The sequence below is a fragment of the Pieris rapae genome, chromosome 17 (assembly GCF_905147795.1).
Source record: "Pieris rapae chromosome 17, ilPieRapa1.1, whole genome shotgun sequence".
In the NCBI taxonomy this organism is placed as follows: Eukaryota; Metazoa; Arthropoda; class Insecta; order Lepidoptera; family Pieridae; genus Pieris; species Pieris rapae.
Genome location: NC_059525.1, coordinates 9,026,745 through 9,050,366, shown reverse-complemented (window position 1 = coordinate 9,050,366; position 23,622 = coordinate 9,026,745). Strand labels below are relative to the sequence as shown.

The 23,622-nt window shown below is 31.5% G+C and overlaps 1 protein-coding gene across 1 annotated transcript in view; it reads left to right on the top strand.

The window, feature by feature from the left end:
* Positions 1-252: 252 nt before the first annotated feature.
* The window catches only part of LOC111000930, an 81,282-nt gene continuing 57,912 nt past the window's right edge, over positions 253-23,622 (top strand). Inside the window, exons 1-3 of the mRNA XM_045631965.1 lie at positions 253-352; positions 11,483-11,672; positions 12,985-13,128. Of these exons, the coding sequence (XP_045487921.1) occupies positions 11,530-11,672; positions 12,985-13,128 (287 nt within the window). The 5' untranslated portion in view covers positions 253-352; positions 11,483-11,529. The remainder of the gene's footprint in view (positions 353-11,482; positions 11,673-12,984; positions 13,129-23,622) is intronic.

Genomic DNA, 23,622 nt, shown 5'->3' with positions numbered 1-23,622 from the left:
AATAAGCACCTGTACACTTGAACCCTATGGACCAATATGTTCATGACCAATGACTTTTATATATAACATATAAAACGAAATATTTACTACCTTCTTATAAAATATATATGTACAAATAATTCATTCATTCAAGATGTTGAACGGATTAAAAATACCTTACATTTTATTATTTATACTCGTCTCAATTATTTCTTGACATCCCTGAGACGCGCAAAACCATTTGATCAGTATTCAGTACTCTGGCGTGTTCCAATGCGTGCGCGCGCGTCTTTTAATATACGATATTCGTTTTCAAAATGAGTGCTATGTGTTTTGTGTGAACCATTTTATTAAAGGGATTAAAATAACACAGGTAACACGAAGTAATTTCTATAATATTGTATTTTTTCTGTTTCTATAGCTGAATTTTATAATTGGAAATTTCAAAACATATAATAATTAAGTATCAACGATCGGTGGCGGTTGGAGGGATGCTCGAATACACGAAAAACTTTCTTTGAGGCTGATTGTCAAATGTCTTTAATCATTTAAAACAAAATTTTATAACTAAGATATTATTAGGTGTAACAAAAACTGTAACTTGAGTTAATTATGGGTTCTGAAATTTAAGTAAAACATCTGTTACTTATAAAGCATATATAAGTGTAGTCGACTTATTGCGAGTTTATTGCCAGTTCTTGTGTTCCGTTCTACACCCTTAATTTGAGAACTGGCAGTAAATGTAAAATTAGAAGCATTTAATGTATATTTCTTTTTTTTTTGACGTTCATAAGTGTACATTATGTTACCTATATGAATAAATGATTTTTGATTTGATTGCAACCTCGTAAACAAGGATATTTTATTACAATTAATATTAACTTAACTAATAATATATTACATTAATCGATTCATAATTAAATTTAACCATAGATCTTACAAATAATGTCAAATAAAAAACGTATTTTATTAAGATTTCTTTTCTCATTACAATATTAAACTGTTTATACGTATGAGTGTGACAGAGAGAGATAATGTCCCGTTTCTTTTACAAATATATTGATATTACTAACAAGTTTGGATTATCTATTAAAACGACACGGAAGTCTCCAGTTCAATACCGGAAAAGTAAAATTACCTACATACAATTGTGTATTAATATGATAAGCACTTTTACTGAATAATAGTCGGAAAGAATTGGTTATACAGTACTTTTTGAGTTTATTCGTTACAAACAAATCTTACCCTAACATTAATATAGTATTAGTATACGTATATACATCACATAAATATGAGAACATTGTAGACGCGCTTTATAGGAAGCCTAATCATAAAGTCTAACATTACAGCGACGGTTCGTTATTTCTAAGTTATGGATGGGAAACGAGTTGATCTTCTGCGTAATTGGGATATAAAATCACCTACACTTTATTTCAATATTAAACAGCTTAACAATAATAAAACCTTTATAATGTGATACTACAAGTAACTGATACTTCTTAATTTCTAAAAAGACATAGGAACACACAATAGGAATAGTTTTTATTGGAAAATTCTTGAAAAAAGATGTTTTTAGTATGTTTCTTTACTTATTATTTATGTTTTCTAACGTTTAAACCTTCTCTGGACTTCCACAAATAATTCAAGACCAAAATTAGGCAAATCTCTAGTCAATCATTCTCTCAAGTTCTCGAGATTTAGCGAGAGTAACGAACAGTAATTCATTTCTATATATATAGATAGATATGTTCTTAATTTTGTAATAAGAGGGGATTACTGCAGAGCTGTTGAAACTGAGGTACGGATAGTAGGCTCACCTGATGTTACCGATGCCCATATAACACAATATACTGTACCAGCCTTTGCGTGCAACACTTTCCTTTATCATACTTGCAAGTGTTAATTACTTACAAATGAGCAGTTTTTTTAATAGAACACAGCTGATCTGATACCACTACCCGTACTCACAAAACTAATTCCCACAAGAATTTTCGTTTAAGAATAGTTCTAGATTTTAGTAATAATAAAATGTTCATCCAATGTCGCAAACACGTACGACAGTGTAAGCGCCATTTGTAATATGTGTAACATAAAAAAACGTACCACATGAGCTGACAACTGATCCCCAAACTGGGCTTTGCTCAAGTTTTTGATTGAGTTTCTATACTTTATAGTCTTTATAGAATTTATATCGCTATATGTATAAAATAGCGGAACCGGAAGGAGGAGGCCTATGTCACACGGCGGACAAACCAAAACTTAACTGAATGACGTTTTATCATCCCTAAATTTTAAAGTTTTTTGGAAATAAAGGCTATTATTATTATTATTATTATTATTATATGTATAAAAACGTCGCAAATCGGCTTTGTCGGCTGCGCGCGCGGTTAGAGACCGCGTCTCCCCGCACGCTGCAACCCTGACCAAGGGCTTTACTGCCCGTCCCCATATCACTCTGTATCAGCAGAGCGTGAACCCAAACACCACCCGAAGGGGGCATATGCCCCGAACGGGCCTAAACATCCCCCTCGCGAGGGAGGATACCACTACCTATGATGAGTTTTATGGATAGACATTTAAAATATCACTAAAATGAGCCGTTACTTGGAGCTTGTGAAAATTCAAAACAACTCGAATAGCGTTTTAATCCTTTCAAACTACGTCCAGCTTAACCGATAATATTCACATACCACTGCGTTATATGTTTTTTGTTGATATCGTGATCGACAGACATTAACAACTGATTGGTTCACTATTTACATGATAAGTCCATAACATACTTTCTGCTTTTAACATAGTATCTTGATACATACTTTATCGATTTTGTACAGACTAGTTTATGTGAATGAACACTTACTAAAGAGAATTTAAATCAAATGTGAAAAACGAGTTGGTTAAGGATAGACATGAAAAACAAATATTGCCATGGAGAGTGTTCAGGATTGCTTGGCCCAATATTTGAAGGTAATTTTTATTATCGGACGTCAAGGCAGAATAGAAAATACCATCTGTATCACCTCGACGTCCGTTGTTCCACAACTGAGCAGTTTTGCCGCGCACCACCACTATGTGGAACAAACTGCCCACTGACGTATTTCCGAACCAATTCGACTTAGGGTCCTTCAAGAAATGAGCGTACAAATTCTTACCAGCAACGCACTCACAAGCCCTCTGGCATCGAGAGTGTCCATGGGCTTAACATCAGATGAGCCTCCTGCCCGTTTGCCCCCTGTTTTATAAAAAAAAGGGCAGGTACATAAACGTAAAAAATAATACGCTCGTAAACACATTATGGTAACAATTAAACAGATTATACAATACTGGCAATAGGAAACGATAGCCCCTGAATGATGATAAACTATCATTTATGGAGGTTCTATTTCCTGGCAAAATTTTGAACGTGACCGCTCATAAAAAGGAGTGAGATGACACGGATTTCTGTAACTGCTTTAGATGCAATCTAAATACATTTTTGCAGAGAAATCGCTTCGAGATTTCTCAGAAACACTTGTTAGTGAGTTTTGCAAAGGCTCTACTTAAGCTGTATTGAATTTTGTTGTGACACTACTGAGAAGTGCTTAACTCATAATTGACTCAAAAGTAATTGGCTGGCGTTAATACTTCCTAACAAGTTAATTAATGAAATAAAACATTGTGATGTAGTTCTTTTAATAATTTGCGAATAGATTTAGTGCTTGATTCTATTTTCAAATACTTATTTGATATCCTAGACGAATTACACGTTGAATAGTTTACATGTGACGTGTACAATAGTTATAGTATGTATGTATCTCCACGTTCAGGACCAGTCCAGATAAGCTTCTAGTATTTAAATAATTTATTATTAAATATATATAAATCGAGTTTGCTTATCTTGCCGAAGCCGCGTACAATTTTTTTAACTCTATTAGGTATGAGAGTGTGCAATTATTAAATTAATTACCATCTAAAATTCACAATATTGGTGTGCTTGACAAATTCAATAAGGCATTAAAGATGCATGTTAGTGTGAACATTGTAGACAAAAATTGAGACGGCTAATGGCGACGTGTATCTCGCGCGTATATATATATATTAATATTAAGTTTCTCAAGTAAATAAAATATATTTTTTTTAAATGAGAAATAAAGTTTTTTAAACATTGTTATTAAATACTTTTAATATTTAAATCATTTATTTACTTAATTAGCTACACGAATAGAAAATGTCCATTGATGGAAAATTCCCTGTCTTTCAATTTACTTTCAAAGGTAAAAGGCAATCTTACGTATATACAAATGTAATCACTATTCGCAATATCAAGGAACATGTTTTGCTGTAATTAGCGAAGCTTCATCATAATACAATCAGCAGGGAGATTATGTAAACTCGAACCAATTCCAGTCGAGGGAACTGCAAATGGCCGAAGAATTAAAGGTGATGTTTGTGAGTGTCTACTCAAACTCACTTCATTTAGCTCTGAGATTGAAGCTATTAACAAATGCTGAGCAATCAAAGTGAGTTTTATAGATATTAACAGAATACGGAGGCAGATTAAGCCAGTTTGTACTGTTTGATGATTGAAAGTGATATCTTGTATTCATGATGAATTACTAAAAATATTTTGTTTCGGTTTGAAGATATAAAATGATGAATGATTAGTAAGTATCTTGAACTTTTTTTTAATGGAGAAATAGTACATCAACTAAATTCAAGGCATGATTTTTGAAAGTATAAAGTATTATTAATATACTGTATTTTAGTGTATTCTAATACTTTTTTAAATTTAATTATATTTCTGTAAAGAAAAACAATGAGTCTTTTAGGTTTTCACAAGTTTATATACGCGTTGGTTTAAATTAATTGTTAAATTTTTCACAAATATGTAAATAATAAACATTGTTCATAAGAATGTATGTAAAAGATATGTTTAACATTGAAATTCGACCAATAGAATAATTTACTACAAATACTATAACCGGCCATTGGCACCCGAACTTCCACGCTATTAAAACAAAAATAGACAAAGAAAGTAAATAATATAAAAAAAAATTCTGGATGAAAGGAAATGATAATATTTTTGTTTCTACAACATAATGACTTATTTCTTATTATTCAATTGGTGCCTTCGATATTTCTGGAGGTTGGCTGTTAGTCTCTGATGCGTTTTGTTCTGTGCAGAAACACTTCCAGCTGCCCACTGAAGTATTTCCGTACCAATCCGACTCCCCTGAGGTTCTTCAATAAAAGAGAGTACCAATTTTTATATATAATAGGGGGCAAACTTCATAATCAAAACACATAATTGCTTATTATATACACTGACATAAGCGAAAAGACTATACATGTACATGCAAAGTTAATAGCCCAAATCCGGAAAATTTCCATTCACAATTTTATCGCATTTCAGTCATGCAAAACAGTTTTAATTAATATATCTCGTCCAGGAAGAATCGACTTTAATAAACCATTAACATGAAACAGCTATCGCGAGGTATCGGACCAGTTCCACTCAACTGCTATGGACAACATAATTTAAACTCCTGGTTCTGTATTTCCAATGTTCTTACAAATCTTCAATTAAAAGAAAGTATTTTTATAAGTGCTATTGAAGATTAATACATTGTTTTCACGCTTCGAATACTCTACGTATGCTTTTTGTTTCCTTATTTATTTATAAACACTGCACGTACAACGTTTTATTAACTAGGAATTGCTAAGACCAAAGTTTATCTAATGAGTGTTATTTTACGTAGCTACCTACCATTTTCTTACTTATGTTTTAAATTGATATAACACTTAATATATTTTTGTATCAATATTTTCTATTTTAATCGATTAATTACACGAATTAAAGTACAGATTGCTCACTAAAACGCACTTATAAGCGGTATGGAGATTATTAAGAAATTTAGGAAAATGGTTTTGGACTTGATTTATAATCCCCTTTAAAACTACGATGATCTAAAAGCGCGGACATTTTCACTTCTTCATTGTGGAGATCCTTAAGTGGCAAAATGAATTGAATCATATTAGTTTGTGGAATTAGCGGAGTGTAACTCGTTGTCTCCATGAATCTTTCCTAAAGATGGGTTTATTGAAGCAGCGGCTAAACCGTCATCTTCTGGATATGCCATCCAATAGGACAAATCCGCCTAACATGAGATGAGACCAAATAGTCCAGTTTTTTTATAAAAAGTGTGTTAGTGTTACCCGATTTTAGCCTATCTATACTGAAGAAATAAGTTAAAAGGCCGGCAATGCACTCGCGAGCCCTCTAGCATCGAGAGTGTCCATGGGCGGCAGTATTACTTAACATCAGGTGAACCTCCTGCCCATTTGCCGCCTGTTCGATAATAAAAAAAGAAAAAAAATTAAACTAAGAACGTTTCTGATGGACAGCAGAACCCTAAGCCGACCATCATTAAACAGCCCTTGAATAAGGTTTTGATTGCGTATTTTACTTAATTGAAGAGAACTTGTCTAACTCTTAATTGTGGTAACATCTGTCCTTTAATTACTATTCCAAGTAACATTGAAACTTTTTCAATTCATTAACCGAACTAGTACTGTATTTATTTACTTTTTGGTGTCATGATCTCAGTTACAAAATTCCTATTGATTTTTGCTTCATAATAATAAATATGATCTAAATTCCTGAGTAAAAGCGATGATGGTATTCTCATTTAGGAATCAATTTATTACTACCAGTTTATTTGAAATAAATTGTCTATTTTGATTACTTGACATTCTCATAAGGTATAATTATATACTGTGGCGGGCTTTTTGTAGGACTATTTAAGATAAACATTTCTATCACACATTACATATGTGTAAGTTTAAGCAGCGCACGCCAGAATAGCTAGCAGATGGTTTTTTATTGGATTTTGAATTTAATAGATTAGATTTTTTCTTACTGACTTTGGACTACAACTGTGGATAATATAATTAATTTAAAAATTGTAGCCTATGTGTTATTCTGATGTACGTTTTCGTAAAGTTTCAAGAAAATCCATTCAATACTTTTAGGTGAAAGAACTTATACAAACAAACAGTACAAACTTTCGCTCGCAAAGTAATTATATGTATTAGTAGCATGTAACCCATATATTAACAACTGCTGAATATTTAAAGAAACCTGAATTGTTCTTAATTCAAATTCTTGTATCCGAGTAACTTTGTGGACAATATTTTTTAAAGTCATTAAAAAAACAAATCTCTTATATGTATTAATTACATTACATAAAAAGAAACCACGTTTTCCCCGTCAGTCGGCGATTACCATACATTATACAACCCACTTGCCCGCTCTACCTTGCTAATAATTATTAGCTCTCTGGAATTCGTTATATTGTCATTAAAACCAAGATTTTAATAGCATTTCTCACAGACTTACTTGCGAGACTACTCTGATATATGTGTCGCGTGTTGACTGTATGTCACACATACTACAATAATATGTTTGTAGTTATATTTCCATTTCGATAGAACATAATGAAAATAGGAAGAAGATTCCTAATTTATATTTTGTATTCCTACAGCTAACATAAGCAAAATATAACAAAAAATATACCCAAAGATGGAATATAATCTTTACAAAAACGTTCAAACAATGGAAAAAATCTATAAAAATGATTCAATACATTTAAAACTTAGTTAATGTTTATGCTTAATTTCGCTGTTTTGTGTGATGGTATAAAAGTGTATGTTCCTGAGGGTGTGAATGTGGGATGTGCTCATGATGCAGCAGATATATCGCTATGGATATATTTATTATTTAAGCATAATAGCTCAAATAAGGCAAGGCTAAATATATCGCCCGTTGTATATCAGGGCTGCGCGATATCAAACTGAGATTTTACAGTTTTAGTGTTGACGTCAACGTAAAACAAAGCACGACGTGTCTGGTACGCAGTTACCAGTGTCTTTGGAATGGTAGACGAGCTAACTAAAAAACCTATTGTACATTCGTTTTAAAAGGAAGTACTGTAAAAATGGGGCATTTAAATGGTCCCTAGTAGTCTTAAGCTGTACTCACTAGAATGGATATTTTTAAAGGAAATAGATAAAATATGTCCAGATATTATGAAACCTTTTTCAACTATTACAATATATGAATTATTTTATTTTGTGACATATTCCACTGACGCTATCTTTAAATAAATTAAAATAAATCAGTTGCACTACAAAATATTTTAGGTAGGCCATTCGTGCACAGCCTGGAATCCAACCTACGACCTCAGGGATGAGGATTAAAATCTAATTTCCCATTTATATATCTCTGGTCCATGATCCTTTGCACATGAAAGTATATAATATTAATTAGTATCAAATTGTCTATTGCTTACATTAACGCATGCAACATCGATTTTTAATCGACTTTATGTAAATATGTTGATAATATGCGCAGACCGCTATTCGATTCGCGCAATCAATCTTATACTGTTATTTAACTGTTATATATTCAATTAATTCTATATGTTTATAAACCTTTTTGCGCACGTCATTATATAAATATTAATAAGTGAAATGATCGGAAACTAAAGAAGCTAACACATAACTTTTTTTTACGGATAAATTAGATTAGTGGATAATTCGACGCAAGTTTCTTGTTAGTTAGCTTGTTAAAAGAGTACCGAGACTTTTCTCTCGGCCTACACCCTCTGTCTTCTTTGCCGATGAGTAGGGATGCCAACAGGTTCGAATTTAATGACGTGGAATAAGTGATACCTTGATAAACTTATGTTCCAAAATAAACGTATTTTATTTTTTATTTTAGTAGCTTCAGCATGCGACTCTCATTCCAGAGGTTGTAGGTTTGATTCCAGGCTGTGCACCAATGAAATTTTTATTATGTGCGCATTTAACTTAACGCAAACCTGCTGGACACCATTAAAAATATCAATATCGTAAAATGTTCGTGTCTATATTTATTATAGAAATTTTATTTAAATCTGTAATCTGATGAACTAAATCTAATAACAAGTTTTTAAACTCCTTTTCTTCGCCTCCATATAATAAATATATAATAAAAATATGGAACATGTGTGAAAGTAATTTTAAATTTAAATCAAATTAAGATAATATTCCCATTATGTTGAGATATGTTTTAACAATGTCGCAATAAAAGATTTTATCTTAAATTGATTAACATACCATAGAATTTCTTAATAGTTTGAGCCCATTCTATAAAATTCTTTCATTTCATGCATATGATGAGAATATTTCTATTAATTGATTTTTAAATATTCAGCCGAAATTTCAACGACGCCCGCGTTTCAATATAGTTTTGCGACGTGACGTGTATTAAAAATTGAGTTTTTACCACAAAATGCACAAAGCTGAAAGAGGGACGATATTGCCAGTCTGAGACATGAGTATTACATTTTTGTCAAGGTTTTCGGTGTATACGGGGGAAATATTTTTAATAACTTTTATATTGGAATGGCACTGAATATTACAGAAAAAAAATTGGGGATGAAGAGGTATTCGTTAACGTTTGAACTAGAATAAGCTGTGATATTTTATAATAAAAGCCTTTAATTTCAGATACACTTAAACGCATTTATAATTCTATCTGAATCTTTTTATACATCTGTGTGCCCCTTTTTGGGAAAAGCCTCCACAAAATTACGCCATTGCTGTCTCCACTGTGCCGCTCTGTGCCATATACCAGCTGTCTGTTTAATCTGGTCCATTTACCGTCTCAATTATCTGCCTCTTTTATACCTTGTGCACCAGTTTAATACTTCCTTGCTCTAATTTACGGTCCCTGAAAGTGAAATTTAGTTATAATAAATGAAAGTTACACCTCAGCGAGTTAACTGATGCAATTAACTCGAAATTTTAAAATAATTAAATCGTTTTAACTGAAACAGTGAACTTCATTTCATAATATCCAGTTTAAGGGCAAGCTAAATAAATTAGGTGTAATACTGATATTCCTCGAGTTATGTAATCACTAGTTAAGTTACATTTATATATTAGTTAATAATTAGAAGGGCAAACAATTGTTAGCAATCGTTGCACACTTTAGGCCAAAATGAGTTCTTTACTTTTTCCTGACATATAAATTTTAAATTCTTCATTTCACACACAACACAACAAGATTGACTGCACTTGTATTAAAATGTCACTGTGTATAAACCCTTAAATAAGCCAAGTTAGTTTTTGTTATCGTCACAATATAAGTACCTAATCTTATATTAGTTATAAGCTCATATTTTAAATGATTTAAGTTAGTCGTTAACCAGTTTCAAACAAAGTGTTTAATTTAAAATATATTTGAACATATGCATACAACAACCACCGAAATCACCGTACTTAACCCTTCTTATTAAAAAAAATTACGTTCTGATTCTTAGATTAAGTCTGATGTTAAGGACAGCTAGTCTTAAGGTTTTAACTTATAAAAAAATCATCATTCAAGAGTATAGATTCAAAATTGTTTAAGTATTAATAATCAAAAATTAAAAAAAAAGGGTTTTGGAAGGCAATGCCAATAAGCGAACTCAGGTGACGCTAAGTTAACAAAAATGAAAATAGGATTCAATATTTTTAGACGAGAATTATCGTTATTTATTTTTGCATAATTAGTCTCGCATTATATGTACGATTTGGTACATATTAATTTATCTTATACGTATATGAGGATACAATTATGGGAATTTCAACATTGTTACACGTCATTAACTCAAAATTGTTCATTGCGAATCTATTTAGAAAGTAAACGCCCATTAGCGCTAATTCTGAACCAGTTTGAAAGTAGATTTAGTTTTATAAATTAAATTAAATTATTATCGATGACATCGTCTTAATGACTTGTCACAACAAGAGGTCTAGGCTCCTAATATGATTTGTCCAATTCGGTGTCGAGACCCTTGGTCTGTGAGCTCTAAATAGCAAAAAGGTTAGTTGACATAACAAGAGACGGAAGAGCTGGCAGCGACAAAGAATGAGTCCAGCTATTCAAAGGATAGTATCTACGGAACCTTGCCAAAAGGGACTCCTTTTAATAATATATTTTATTTATTTAAAAGCTTAATTTTTTTTGTTAATTGACTTCAATAAATGGTAATAATAAAATGAAGTCATTTTGTTTGATTTTGAGTTTTACCTGTGTGGTTCTTCAAGAAGGCTTAAGTATAATTTTAATTGACTAAAACATTATTAAATTTCATGATTTCGACTCGGGCAATTCTGCAAACGACCCCTCAAGAATATAATATAATCTCTTATTTAAAAGGGACTTTATTATATATTATCTAAAATATCTTAAACAGACAATCAATTGAAACAATAAATAATATTCTTTGGCAAATTAGTACACTTATGTATCATAAAATTTACTTTTAATCTTTCATTGCAGCTGTCTCTTTAACATACCATTGTATTAAACATTTAAAGAAATTTTATTTATTGTTTTATATGTAAAACACGGTTTGGGTTAAATTTCTGGAAATAAATTCTTACAAAATGTTTCAAAGGTTTTTACACTAATTAAATATTTCTTCCGCATTTTCAGGCACGCGTGCTAGCAGAATGCAAATGAGCTAATTTTGAATTTGGAACATGGGCAGCGGGCTTAGCAGCGCCAACAGCAAGCGGCGGAAGGAAAGCCAAAATGCCGAATCCTCCAGAGTACTCTTCCTTTTATATCTCATACATAGGACTTGGAACGTCCTTATCGAACACGTCGACTCGAAAAGTGCCAGGTAATATTGAAGTGAAACTTCTTTAGAATCGTTGTGATTTCAAACCGGATGCAACGAAAAAGCGACAGTAAAAAGAGACAGAAACATTAATTCATATGATTTAACGTGGGAGAAAATGAGATAGATAAACTTCTTTCGAATCGTCGTGATTTCAAACCGGATGCAGCGGTAAAGAGAGACAGAAACATCAATTCATCATATGATTTAACGTGGGAGAAAATGAGATAGGAGGCATTATACAGCCTCTATTTACTGCCGCTTTTTTTTTTGATCGAATTTCAAACTTTCGTTGTTTTAGTTTTTGTCAAATTAAAGATTTATATTAAACTTATAAATTAAAATGTATAATTAAAATATACTGTTTTTAAAGAACACACACCTTCAAAAACAAATGGAAAATGATTAATTTATATTTGTTTTTGAAGGTTTCACTTCTACCATGTGTGAATTGCACAAATGTTTTTTTTATTTATATATTTATCGCGTGCAAGAAAGCAGCAAGGGAGTATGGTTAAGTCTTGATGGTTTGGTTTGGTAGAAATATTGAAATTTATTTTTTATTTATCAATAATTTTTCGTTTTGGATACTTTTTTATAACGTTGTTTAATCGATCAATAAAGTAAAGAATACAAAGTACATTTTATGTAGCATTTAAATGTTAACTAATTCGTATAAAGATACAAAAAAATTGCAAGAATATGGTACAAAAATATTATGGTTGTACTAAACTTCTCGAGTCATATCTATTAAGTCAATTCTTATATTCATATAATCAATTTAATGTAATTTATTAATTCAAGTAATCATTAATATAAAAATACATTTTTTAGAAAAGAAGTTGTTTTTTTAGGTAATAAAGCTAACGGGCAGGAGTACGCCTCATGTTAAGTGATACCACCGCCCATGACACTCACATTGCCAGAATGCTCGCAAGTCCGTTGCCGGCCTTTAAAGAATTGGTACGCTCTTTTCTAGAAGGACCCTCAGTCGAATTGGTTTGAAAATACTTTAGTAGGAGCTAATTCCACATAGTGGTGGTGGTACATTAAGCCAATTTTTAAAAAATGAGAATGTTTTTGGTAAACTGTCAAGTATGGTTGAACCGCTCTTGAAACTCGATTTCAGAGTGAGGTTTTAATATAGTCGATACTTATATTAAAGCTTTAATTTAGATTTAATCGATTGTGTTTTGGTCCAATTGGATTTTCAAACGCACATTTACTACGATTAAATTTTTTTTTCTAATACTATTTATGATTTTTTTTTATTATCTAATATGTAATAAATGTATGTCATTGAAATATTTTTCAGATGGCGTCGGTCCCAATCGGTGCCGAGTTCTGGAGAGCTGGGTCGTCAGTTCGACTCTATAAGCTTCGAGTCCAGCGGTTCCTGCTACTCATCTTGCAGCTGCAGTTACTGTCGGCTGAGGGACTGTGCGCATGATTGTGTCAGGTACATTTCACCCTTTTTTTATATTTATCTATAGCTGGCAAGCACGTCGTTTTCTAGGACTTATATTCTAAAAGAAAGCAAACTTTTAGGTAAAGATTCAGGTTCAGAATTATATATTTTAATTACTCATAAGGAAAGTGAAAAAGTAAGTTTAGCTCATACTACTGATCGAGTCATTTAAGAAGGAAGTTAATATCGATCAGAAAAAAAATTCGCTAGTAGTACAGTAGTAACTGATTAAGAAAGGTATCTTTATTCTTCAGTTAATTTAGAAAAAAATAGAAGGGAAAAAATAATTGTCATGTATTTTTTTATTTTTTATTATTTTTTTTTTTTTCATGTACTCAAACTCAAACTGAACTCTTTAGACTTTATTATTTATTTACTTAACAAGTAGGATAGTAGATGAACTCTAAAATCGCATTTATAAGAATTTCGTTATTCTTACAGACAATTTTATGAAGCTAATATGTATTTTCTCCATTTCAGGTAAGTGGCTGTTACGGCTCTCGGAAGTGGATGAAAAGCGAACACCGCATTCTCTAAATTAATATTTACTCAATTTGCTAATGCACGAGCCTGTGTTTTACAGAAAAAAAACTACAATCTGCGCCTACAAATGATTAATATATCTATTCTTTCTGTAAATGCATTAAAGTTATTACGACCGATTAGTAGTCTTCCATATCCACCGGCTACAGGTGTGCCCTTTTGCGTGAGGAACGTCGACCTCCACTACGACCTGGAGCTCCCATAGCCCAATGGCCGAAGTTGGCGTCCACACGCCACTTCATCCACGCCACAAGGCTATACACCAACCAACAGTTGATCGTAAAAGCATCAATTGTTACTTCTTCCCGACAAAAAAGCGCCCGAACTAGGCCCAGACACGTTCTAACGGATCCGCATGATCCAATCACGATAACCATTGACAAATTAAAAGCCGCACGCGCGAAATAATAATAGTCAAAAACAGATTAGGGTAAAAAACCCTAACCCGTCTTCACCAGCGGAGATGTGGAGCTTCCGTCTCGCCCTTCAGGCACACTCGTGACAGCCCATGCCAAGAACAGAGTCTCGCAGCTCGCGGTGAGCTGTGAAATCCTTGAGACTTGGCTCCGACGAGATTCTATTCGAAAAAAATAAAAAATTTCGATACTTACGAAAATTACGATACGAACTGCTTACGATATCTACATACCTATTCTCGACTTTAGATATGAGGCCAGTCATTGCTTGTTTTTGTCGGAGGGAGAATAGCACCTTCTTTCCTCCAGAAAACTTTGTTAGCTACAGTACGTAAAACGGAATAATGCGACGCCATCTTGTTTAAGACTTCTGGAGGGTTCTGAAAAGTATAAATGTTAAATTTGGATTTTAAAAATACTAAAACTGCATAAAAAATAGCTTTTTATCTAAAGTTACTGATAATGTTTAAATCCGTGTCTGACAGCATTTTAAATGTAATAATCAAAATGACCATCGTTTTTTTTCTAATTTCTAAACTCAAAAAAGTCATAATTCTGATTTCTCCTTTAATTAAAACATAATTCATTCAACTTGCTCTGTTTTCTTCCACTGATAAAATAATATATTAAAATAAGGTATTATTTCCGTATAACTAAAACGATTATGTTTTAAAGTTTTATGAATATATAATAATAATAATAAAAATATTTTATTGCTATTTTTGTATACTTACTACATTGAAAATATGTTTCAAGTTGACATTTAGGCGCACTGAAAAGCCCATATTTTTTCGTTTCCTTCTTGACTTATCATATTCCTATCTCACCAAAAGTTGGACCATCCGTCATCGTGATAAATTGTTTACGAGATTGGATGGTTTACTTACGTTTAGAAAATCTTTCTCTCAATAGCTTTTGTATCATATATTCAGTCTTGGTTAATGTACATTTATCACTGAACAATAAGGATTCAAACTATCTTCAGATACGTATTGAGTATATGGAGCAAGTCTGATTCAATTTTACTTGTAAGGAGTATTGTACGTTTATCTTCAAGACCTGAAAAACTTTAAAAATCATGTTCACATCTGGTTCAATGCCTGGGTGAGGGTAGTATTTTTAAAGTTACAAGAACTTTAACAGAAAGGTGTTGAATACCGAAAGCCAATTGAGAGATGGACAATCAACTTACATAAATAATAAATATAGACTACAAATCCCAAACACAAATGTAAAAAAGTTAAAAGAAATTCGTTACGAAATTGAGTTTTATCTGAAATCCGGGATTATCAAAGGGTTAGTTCGTTTCAATATCGCTAAAAGATTGATACTCTAATCTGAATAATTGGAATCTGAAAACGTAATTTACGCGAGGAAAACGTTACCTGTGCTAATTGGATGTGTTATGCAAATTCTCACAATTTTTGGGGGATTCATAATTTTTATATTTCTATTTTGGTAACACTTTTTACTTGTCATGCCTTTCAAAAAGAACAACAGATTTAATAATTATCTATCTGCCACATATAGGCACTCAATGCCAGTGAGCTCGCCCGCCATTTAAGAACTGGCACGCTCTCTCCTTGAAGGACCTCAATCGAATTGTCTAATAAATATATTAGTGGGCAGCTGGTTCCGCATAATGGTGGTGCAAAAACTGTTGTGGATCGATGGACGTCGAGGTGATACGGGTGGAATTTCATATTCTGCCTCGGCGTCCGATTGTGAAACTCAGCCGCAGGTATTAATCAGAACAACTTATTAGCCTACTGAATTTTATTATTTATTAAAAGACCATAACATACTTTAATCGTCACAGTTATAAGACTTATGGTAGACCCGACATAATATAATATTGAGCCAGTATTGGTAGATATAAATATTAAAACACAGGCGCAACCCAATGCTATGTTTCCGTATACCAAACTATTCAAAAACCATTCTTTTTTTTTTCAATCACCGATTAAAATCCACGGACCTATTAAATATGCAAATATTATGTTTTAAGCAATTTTTTAAAGCTTCATGTAAAGAGTTAATGTCATAAACTACTTAGGTATTCGAATTAAGAACGTAAATCTAGATTTTACTATTTTTTTATTTTTATTTTCCATTTAATATACTTTTTTTTTTTTTTTTGTTATTCGAGGTGGAAATGCATTTGCGCATCCCCTGCCCTAGGAAGTTGCAGGGGTATGTGGGACTCGACCCACACCAAAATCTCTGCTATTCAGAGACTGGGTGAACAATACCCACTAAAAACACCTCGACAAATACCTACAAAGCCGCGTTACAGAGGCTCCGGGGTCGCTATCGCATTCTACCGGGACCTCAACGGCATAATACACTCAAAAAGCTTCGGTGCAATACACTACATAGGAGGTAAGAGATGGGCATATCTTCTCCTATTTCCTCCCCGTCTTCTACCCCTAGGATTCGTCCTAAAGCCCTCCCTTTCTCGTTCTGCTGACTCCTTCTGTAGCATTACATGCTCACAGAAGGATACCACTGCATTCCATACCTCGTCACTGCCGAGCATTTTATTTACAACACAAGGTAAAGCAAGATTATAACCCACCACCATTTAATATACTAGAACTATAATAGTTGCGTAAAATTATTTATTTTAATGACAATGTATTTCTGATATAGTTGTAAAACTAATAATTATCACGATTTAAACTTTAGGAACTAAGCTTTCAGGAGCTTTTAGCGAACACCCAACTTCGATCTTTTTGTTTCTTGAGCTTTTTGGTCTAACCAGAGGTCGTGTAACTTTTAATTTACTACAAAGTTGATGTGGTAGATAGATTATCTTAGTTAGCAAATGGTTCTACTACAGAAGGCTACTGTGCTAAAGTGTATAACAATAGTAATTAGGTGAAAAATATTACATATACATTACATAATATATACCGATTATTATATTTAACAACAATTAAAACCCCGTATTATGCTTGGTTTATATAAAGTAATAAAAAAATTAATCATATTAAAATTAAAAGGAAAACCAATTACAGATGTTTTAAAATATATTATCTAGCTAATTCTCCGACTTTGTTGTCATCGGATATACAATAAGTTTGGTATATGAATAATCAAGTAAATTATATATTAGATTAAGGGTCTGTTTCACCATGTTTAATGTTTAAAGAACTTTATTTCTCATTACAAAAAAAATATATTTTATTAACATGAGAAACTTAATATTAATATGTATATATACGAGCGAGATACACGTTGCCATAATTATGTCGCCTTAATTTTAGTCAACTGTGTTCATTGTCACATGTAATTTTTTTATTAGGTTTTTTTGACGTTGTATTTAAATTTTATTAAGCTCTAGATGCCTCCGCCAACCTCGTTTCGCATTATTATAATATTTTTTCTTAGCCTACTTTAAGTAGCTTACACAGACTGCTTTAAAAGGAAAATAAAGAAATAAACTAAGTACTAACTATTTTTAATTTTTTTTTCCAAATATTCTCAATAAAAACCTCAGAATTTTAGGAATAAATGAAGAAAATTGTTTAGATCAAGCCGTCTGTGAGTTGTGTGCTCAACAACATATTTTGCGATTCATTCTGACTCCAAATTTGTTTTTTTATAGAACAAAAAGGGCAGCAAAAAGGCAGGGGGCTCATCTGATGATAAGTGATAGGTACCGCCGCCTATGGAATCAATGCCAGAAGGCTCGCAAGTGCGTTGCCAGCCTTTAATATGTTTCTTATATTTCAAGCCAGGAGGCTATTAAATGCCATCATATAATGAAAACCTACTAAGACAATTTAAAAAATAATTACTTCTGGTATTTTCTTAGTACTTTTATGGTAAATATGGCTTAAGTACACTCACACATATAAAAGCACTGGAAAGCTTTCTACAACATCAAAGCTTCCAATTTGCTGTGGACTTATCCAGACTAAGTTTTCGTTATTTCAAAGCCTACTCTAGAAGTTTTGAACGTTGATAGCGGTCGTTCAGATAACGATAAGTCTCACTGCCCACTCGGAGGCAAATTCTCGTATATATATAACTAGCTGGTGCCCGCGACTTCATCTGCGCAGGATTAAAATAATATTTGTCTAAATGAAGTAGCGTGAAAATTACATTTTATCTACTTTAAATACCAGAAGCAATAAAACTATATATTTTCATTTAAGTAACAAATTATTGTGACTACTATCTAAAGTGCAATATAAGCATTTCCATTATACATTTAGACCAGTGTCGATAATTTTTGAAACCAAAAAAAATTACAGTAGGATGAAACCCATTAGAAATGCAGGGGAATATGATCAAAATGAAAGGAAAAATAAATTACGGTCGATCCGAGTTCGGGAAGTGGGAGGGGGGTGACTTTTAAGGGGGAAAAATATTTTATCTTGATTTCCGGCGAAACTACCAGTCCTATGGAAAAAAGTTAAATGGCAAAGTTGTAGGTCATAAAAAGATCTACAACTTTGGTATTTACAATTTTTTCACATAACCTCAAAATTTAGGTGAAAAATTCAAAAAACCAAGTTTTTAGTTTTTTATTTATATCTTTTTTAAAAAGTTTTTTTTTTCTACGAAATTTGGTGAAAACTTACCTTATTATGTCCCAAATATACTGTAATTTATTTGATTAAAAATATTTATTTTTTCGCCTCATTTTAACTTAATATCAAAAAAGCACCCTAATTTTCAATCGAAAATTCTGACGTCAAAATTTCAGCTTTTTTCAAAAAGTTTGGGGGCTTTTTGTTCGTTGAAATATCTATTTTCTGATGGTGTAAAAAAAAAATACATTACTATAGGAAATATTATTAGAAAATGCAAAAAATTGAAAAAACCTCAAATTCGAAAATTTTCTTTTAATTATGTACAATTTTGAGGTATTTATTAAAATTTACACTTTAATTACTCAAAAAACGTAAGATTTCATGCTTCATTGATAAACGAAAAAATTGCAAATTAAAATATACTTCTATAATTAACAAACAAATAAGTAAATAAAGTTAATATTTAATAAGACATATACAATATTTTGAAAAAGTTGTAGAATCTTCTGTAAATAATATTTGTAGATGCCTATTTATTGCTGTTTTAAGATAATTTATATACCTGAGTGACCTTCGGTGAATTTTGAATTTTTCTTTGAATAAAGTAAATTTCTCACAAATCACTTAAAGTAACTCAGCCTGCAGGTGTATTTTTAAAAACGATGTTGTACACTACTCTGTATCTCGAATACTGGCTAACGGTTTTTACAGCTGCTACGAAATAGCAGGTAGCAGTAAGGCCCTGACCCTCCTAGGTCTATCCCCACTTCTCAATGAAATAACTTACACTGGGCTTAAATTCACCGAAGGTCACTCAGGTATATAAATTATCTTAAAACAGCAATAAATAGGCATCTACAAATATTATTTACAGAAGATTCTACAACTTTTTCAAAATATTGTATATGTCTTATTAAATATTAACTTTATTTACTTATTTGTTTGTTAATTATAGAAGTATATTTTAATTTGCAATTTTTTCATTTATCAATGAAGCATGAAATCTTACGTTTTTTGAGTAATTAAAGTGTAAATTTTAATAAATACCTCAAAATTGTACATAATTAAAAGAAAATTTTCGAATTTGAGGTTTTTTCAATTTTTTGCATTTTCTAATAATATTTCCTATGGTAATGTATAATTTTTTTTACACCATCAGAAAGTAGATATTTCAACGAACAAAAAGCCCCCAAACTTTTTGAAAAAAGCTGAAATTTTGACGTCAGAATTTTCGATTGAAAATTAGGGTGCTTTTTTGATATTAAGTTAAAATCAGGCGAAAAAATAAATATTTTTAATCAAATAAATTACAGTATATTTGGGACATAATAAGGTAAGTTTTCACCAAATTTCGTAGAAAAAAAAAACTTTTTAAAAAAGATATAAATAAAAAACTAAAAACTTGGTTTTTTGAATTTTTCACCTAAATTTTGAGGTTATGTGAAAAAATTGTAAATACCAAAGTTGTAGATCTTTTTATGACCTACAACTTTGCCATTTAACTTTTTTCCATAGGACTGGTAGTTTCGCCGGAAATCAAGATAAAATATTTTTCCCCCTTAAAAGTCACCCCCCTCCCACTTCCCGAACTCGGATCGACCGTAATTTATTTTTCCTTTCATTTTGATCATATTCCCCTGCATTTCTAATGGGTTTCATCCTACTGTAATTTTTTTTCGTTTTTTACTATTTTTGAAGGCTTCGGCACTGGTCTAATTACATATGACTAGCGGTTTTGGCAGCGCACGCCGTACGCAGATATTTTTTTACTTGCTTAATATTTTGAACAATACACCCAATATCATTATAAATTGTATCCTATGTGTTATTCTGATATATAAGCTGTATTATTGCAAAGTGCAAATAAAATCCATTCAGTAGTCTTACGTGAAAGAGTAAAAAACATCCATCCATACTTAAAATCTTTCGCGTTTATTATAATAGTAGGATTTAAATTAGAATAAATAGTTAATAAGCTCTGCGTTCCGTAAGCGGCTAGGCTGAACCTTTTCCTTAGCGTGATGCTCACGTTCTCTATTATATTCAATCCTAAAACTCCTTCCTATCTCAAATACTAATTCATATTTATTGGGAGCTCATATCTTACTATCATCCGAAAACTATATCCTTGAAATCCCATCTCTAAACTCTTCCTTTCTTGGCAAATCCAGACTTCAGTGAGGTGATGGAATTCACTTCGCGTCTCTGTTCTCTTAGCTTCTTCTCTGTCTTCTTATGATCTTAAATTATTGTGATCCATGTGCACTTTTTCTTTTTCAAGTGTCCTTTTTTAATATTATCTTGTTCACTGTGTACATATGTTTTAATAGCTTTATTTTGTTCCATTAGTTACTAACTAACGATATAAATAGTATCATATTATGGTAGTGGTAAAATGTCTTTGTATATAACTATAATATCTATAATAATATATCTAAATCCTAAAAAGTGATATGGAATTTTGTGGAGTTATTTTCTTACGTTAACACTTCCAAGCGGAAGTAAGATAATCGTTTAATAATCAACTTTTATAGAAAACTAGGAAGGAATGCTAATGGCCAGTCCATTATTCATTTATTTTAAGTTACATTACAATACGTATACACATAATCTAGTCTATTCTATGAACCATCAAAAATACTCCTAATATCTTTAGGGTCTCAGCTATCCTAATCAACTTCACTTTTCGGTTATCCAAAAAATCTTTTGAGGATTTTTTTAATGCTTTCATCGGTAACAGCTTCTTTGGAAGGTCCACTGAGTGCATCGTCTTCGGTGCTAATTTCGCCTTCTTCAAACTTGGCACCACTTCTCTTTTGATTTTCTTAGTGCGGAGTCCGAATCATGTTTAACAAGGCAAGCCTTGGCTTCAATAGTATTTTTTTATCCACTTTCTAACAAATATCTCCCAAAATACAACAGTTGTCTAATTTATACACGTGTCTGTTAAAGTTAAGGGCTAAACTAAAATCACATTCCATTATGGGTGTAGCGCCATCTATGTGTCAGCTTACCAACTTTTTAGCCTAAGCTGCTAGCAGCTAATAATAATTAACTGTTAGAAGAATGCCAAATCAAGGTGCATAAAAAATCCGAATGTAATGCTCACACTGACACATAGACTTTATTACGTAACTTGAATAACGCGTGAAAATGACATTAAAGCGAGTATTTTATTAATTTCAACTATTTTGGAAAAAATAAAAGTCTCCTATACAATGATACCAACTGTATGTGTTTAGATAGCTATATATCAGAATTAACGCCAAAGCCAAAGTGGATTTACGGATAAATAAAAACACTTTAACTTGAGTGCTTTTCAATGAATTAGATGTGGATAGTGCACTAATAGAAAGGGAGGAATTCTTTTAACCTATTTCGTAAAGAATAAGAAGGAATTTCAATTCATTTTTGCTAAAGAAACGAGTATGTTATTACTAAGCCTGTTTAAAACTTAATTAACTTTGAGTCTTCGTTAAGTCGAGACTACGTACGTAAAAACTTTTATTAAAATTAACAATTATATCATTAACAACTTCAGAATATATTATCAACATGTGAACATTTTTATTAATTATATCGCGTATTTTTTTTATAGAACAGGGGGCAATCTTTAAGTTGAAATTTCACTATTACATACTTGAAATAATCACTTATAAAATACACTATCACCCTGAAATGTACTGTTGTGTGAACTTTATAGCTCCATTAATGCTAATAAATCTATATAATTATTTAATATTTTTAATTTATTTATTTAGTAATCCTACAGCTAACATAAATTATATATAATAACAAACTGAAAATATATTCAGAGATATGAATACACAATATAATAACCCTTTTTGTATTTAAATACAAAAAGGGTTCAAAAATTAATTTAATTTATTTTAAAATTTTAATTAATAATATTAAATCTATTTTAATATTGTTAATTTTGTGCGCTTAAAACTAAATGCTCGTATTTTAAGAATGAAACTATTATTCCCGCCAAAAATTGGCAGCTGCCATTGTGGTGTCAATAACGTGTTGTTTACCTATCCGTTATAAATTTGTATTATTATTTTCACTAGAGCGGCAAATAACTCAATTACTTAATTGCTACAACGATAATTTCTTGGCCTAAGAGTAGAATGTAATAATCATGTTGTAGAAGTTTCACTTACTAGAAAAATAAATATGCCCCCTATTGGAAATCACATGAACTTTTGACGGATACGTAAACTAAGGCAAAGCGAAAGCATTCGTTCTTCAGGTAAATTCGCAAGTTGCAACTAGATGGCGCTATTCTACGGTGTTAAAGATTTTTTATAATATTCAATAACTTTGAGACTTATCTTGTGTTATTAAAAAATAATACATTTTAATAGTCTTACGTGTATCGGAGATGCATTATTCCTTAATTCTTACTGTAATTTTAAACCTATTCCAATGTCGTTTTCAACGAAAACACGTTTTGTTCTAGACGACAAAAAGGCATTTTCTGTAATAATTGTTAGTTGAGAATGCTATAGATTCTCAAGTGTCAAGTTTAATTAAAAAACAAGTTGCGGACAGCTGCAGTAGAATCACCTGCTATTATGCAATTCAACATAATATAAAATGTCGTCCTGTGTGGTTATTTATAAACACAGGAATATTCCTAGACAAGAAATAGCTGTTATACATTTTCATGTGAGTGTATACTCATATGAGAGTAGTCTCATATTATGTAAAGAAAACCACAAGCGATATGTTTATTATATATAATAAACATATTTATCAAATCTTACTGTTGTAAAAAAAACTATATAATAAAACAATAATTACAGATGAGTTACTGCGTCTTTTCTTCGTAGTTACCTATATTTAAATTTTAACTTTGGATCTCAGAATCAAATTTCGTTGAAAAGGAAAAAATAAATTAAGGATAGCCCTGAGGAAGTTGGCACTGATAAATATTTCTAATAATATTCATCAAAATCAAAATACATTAATACTAG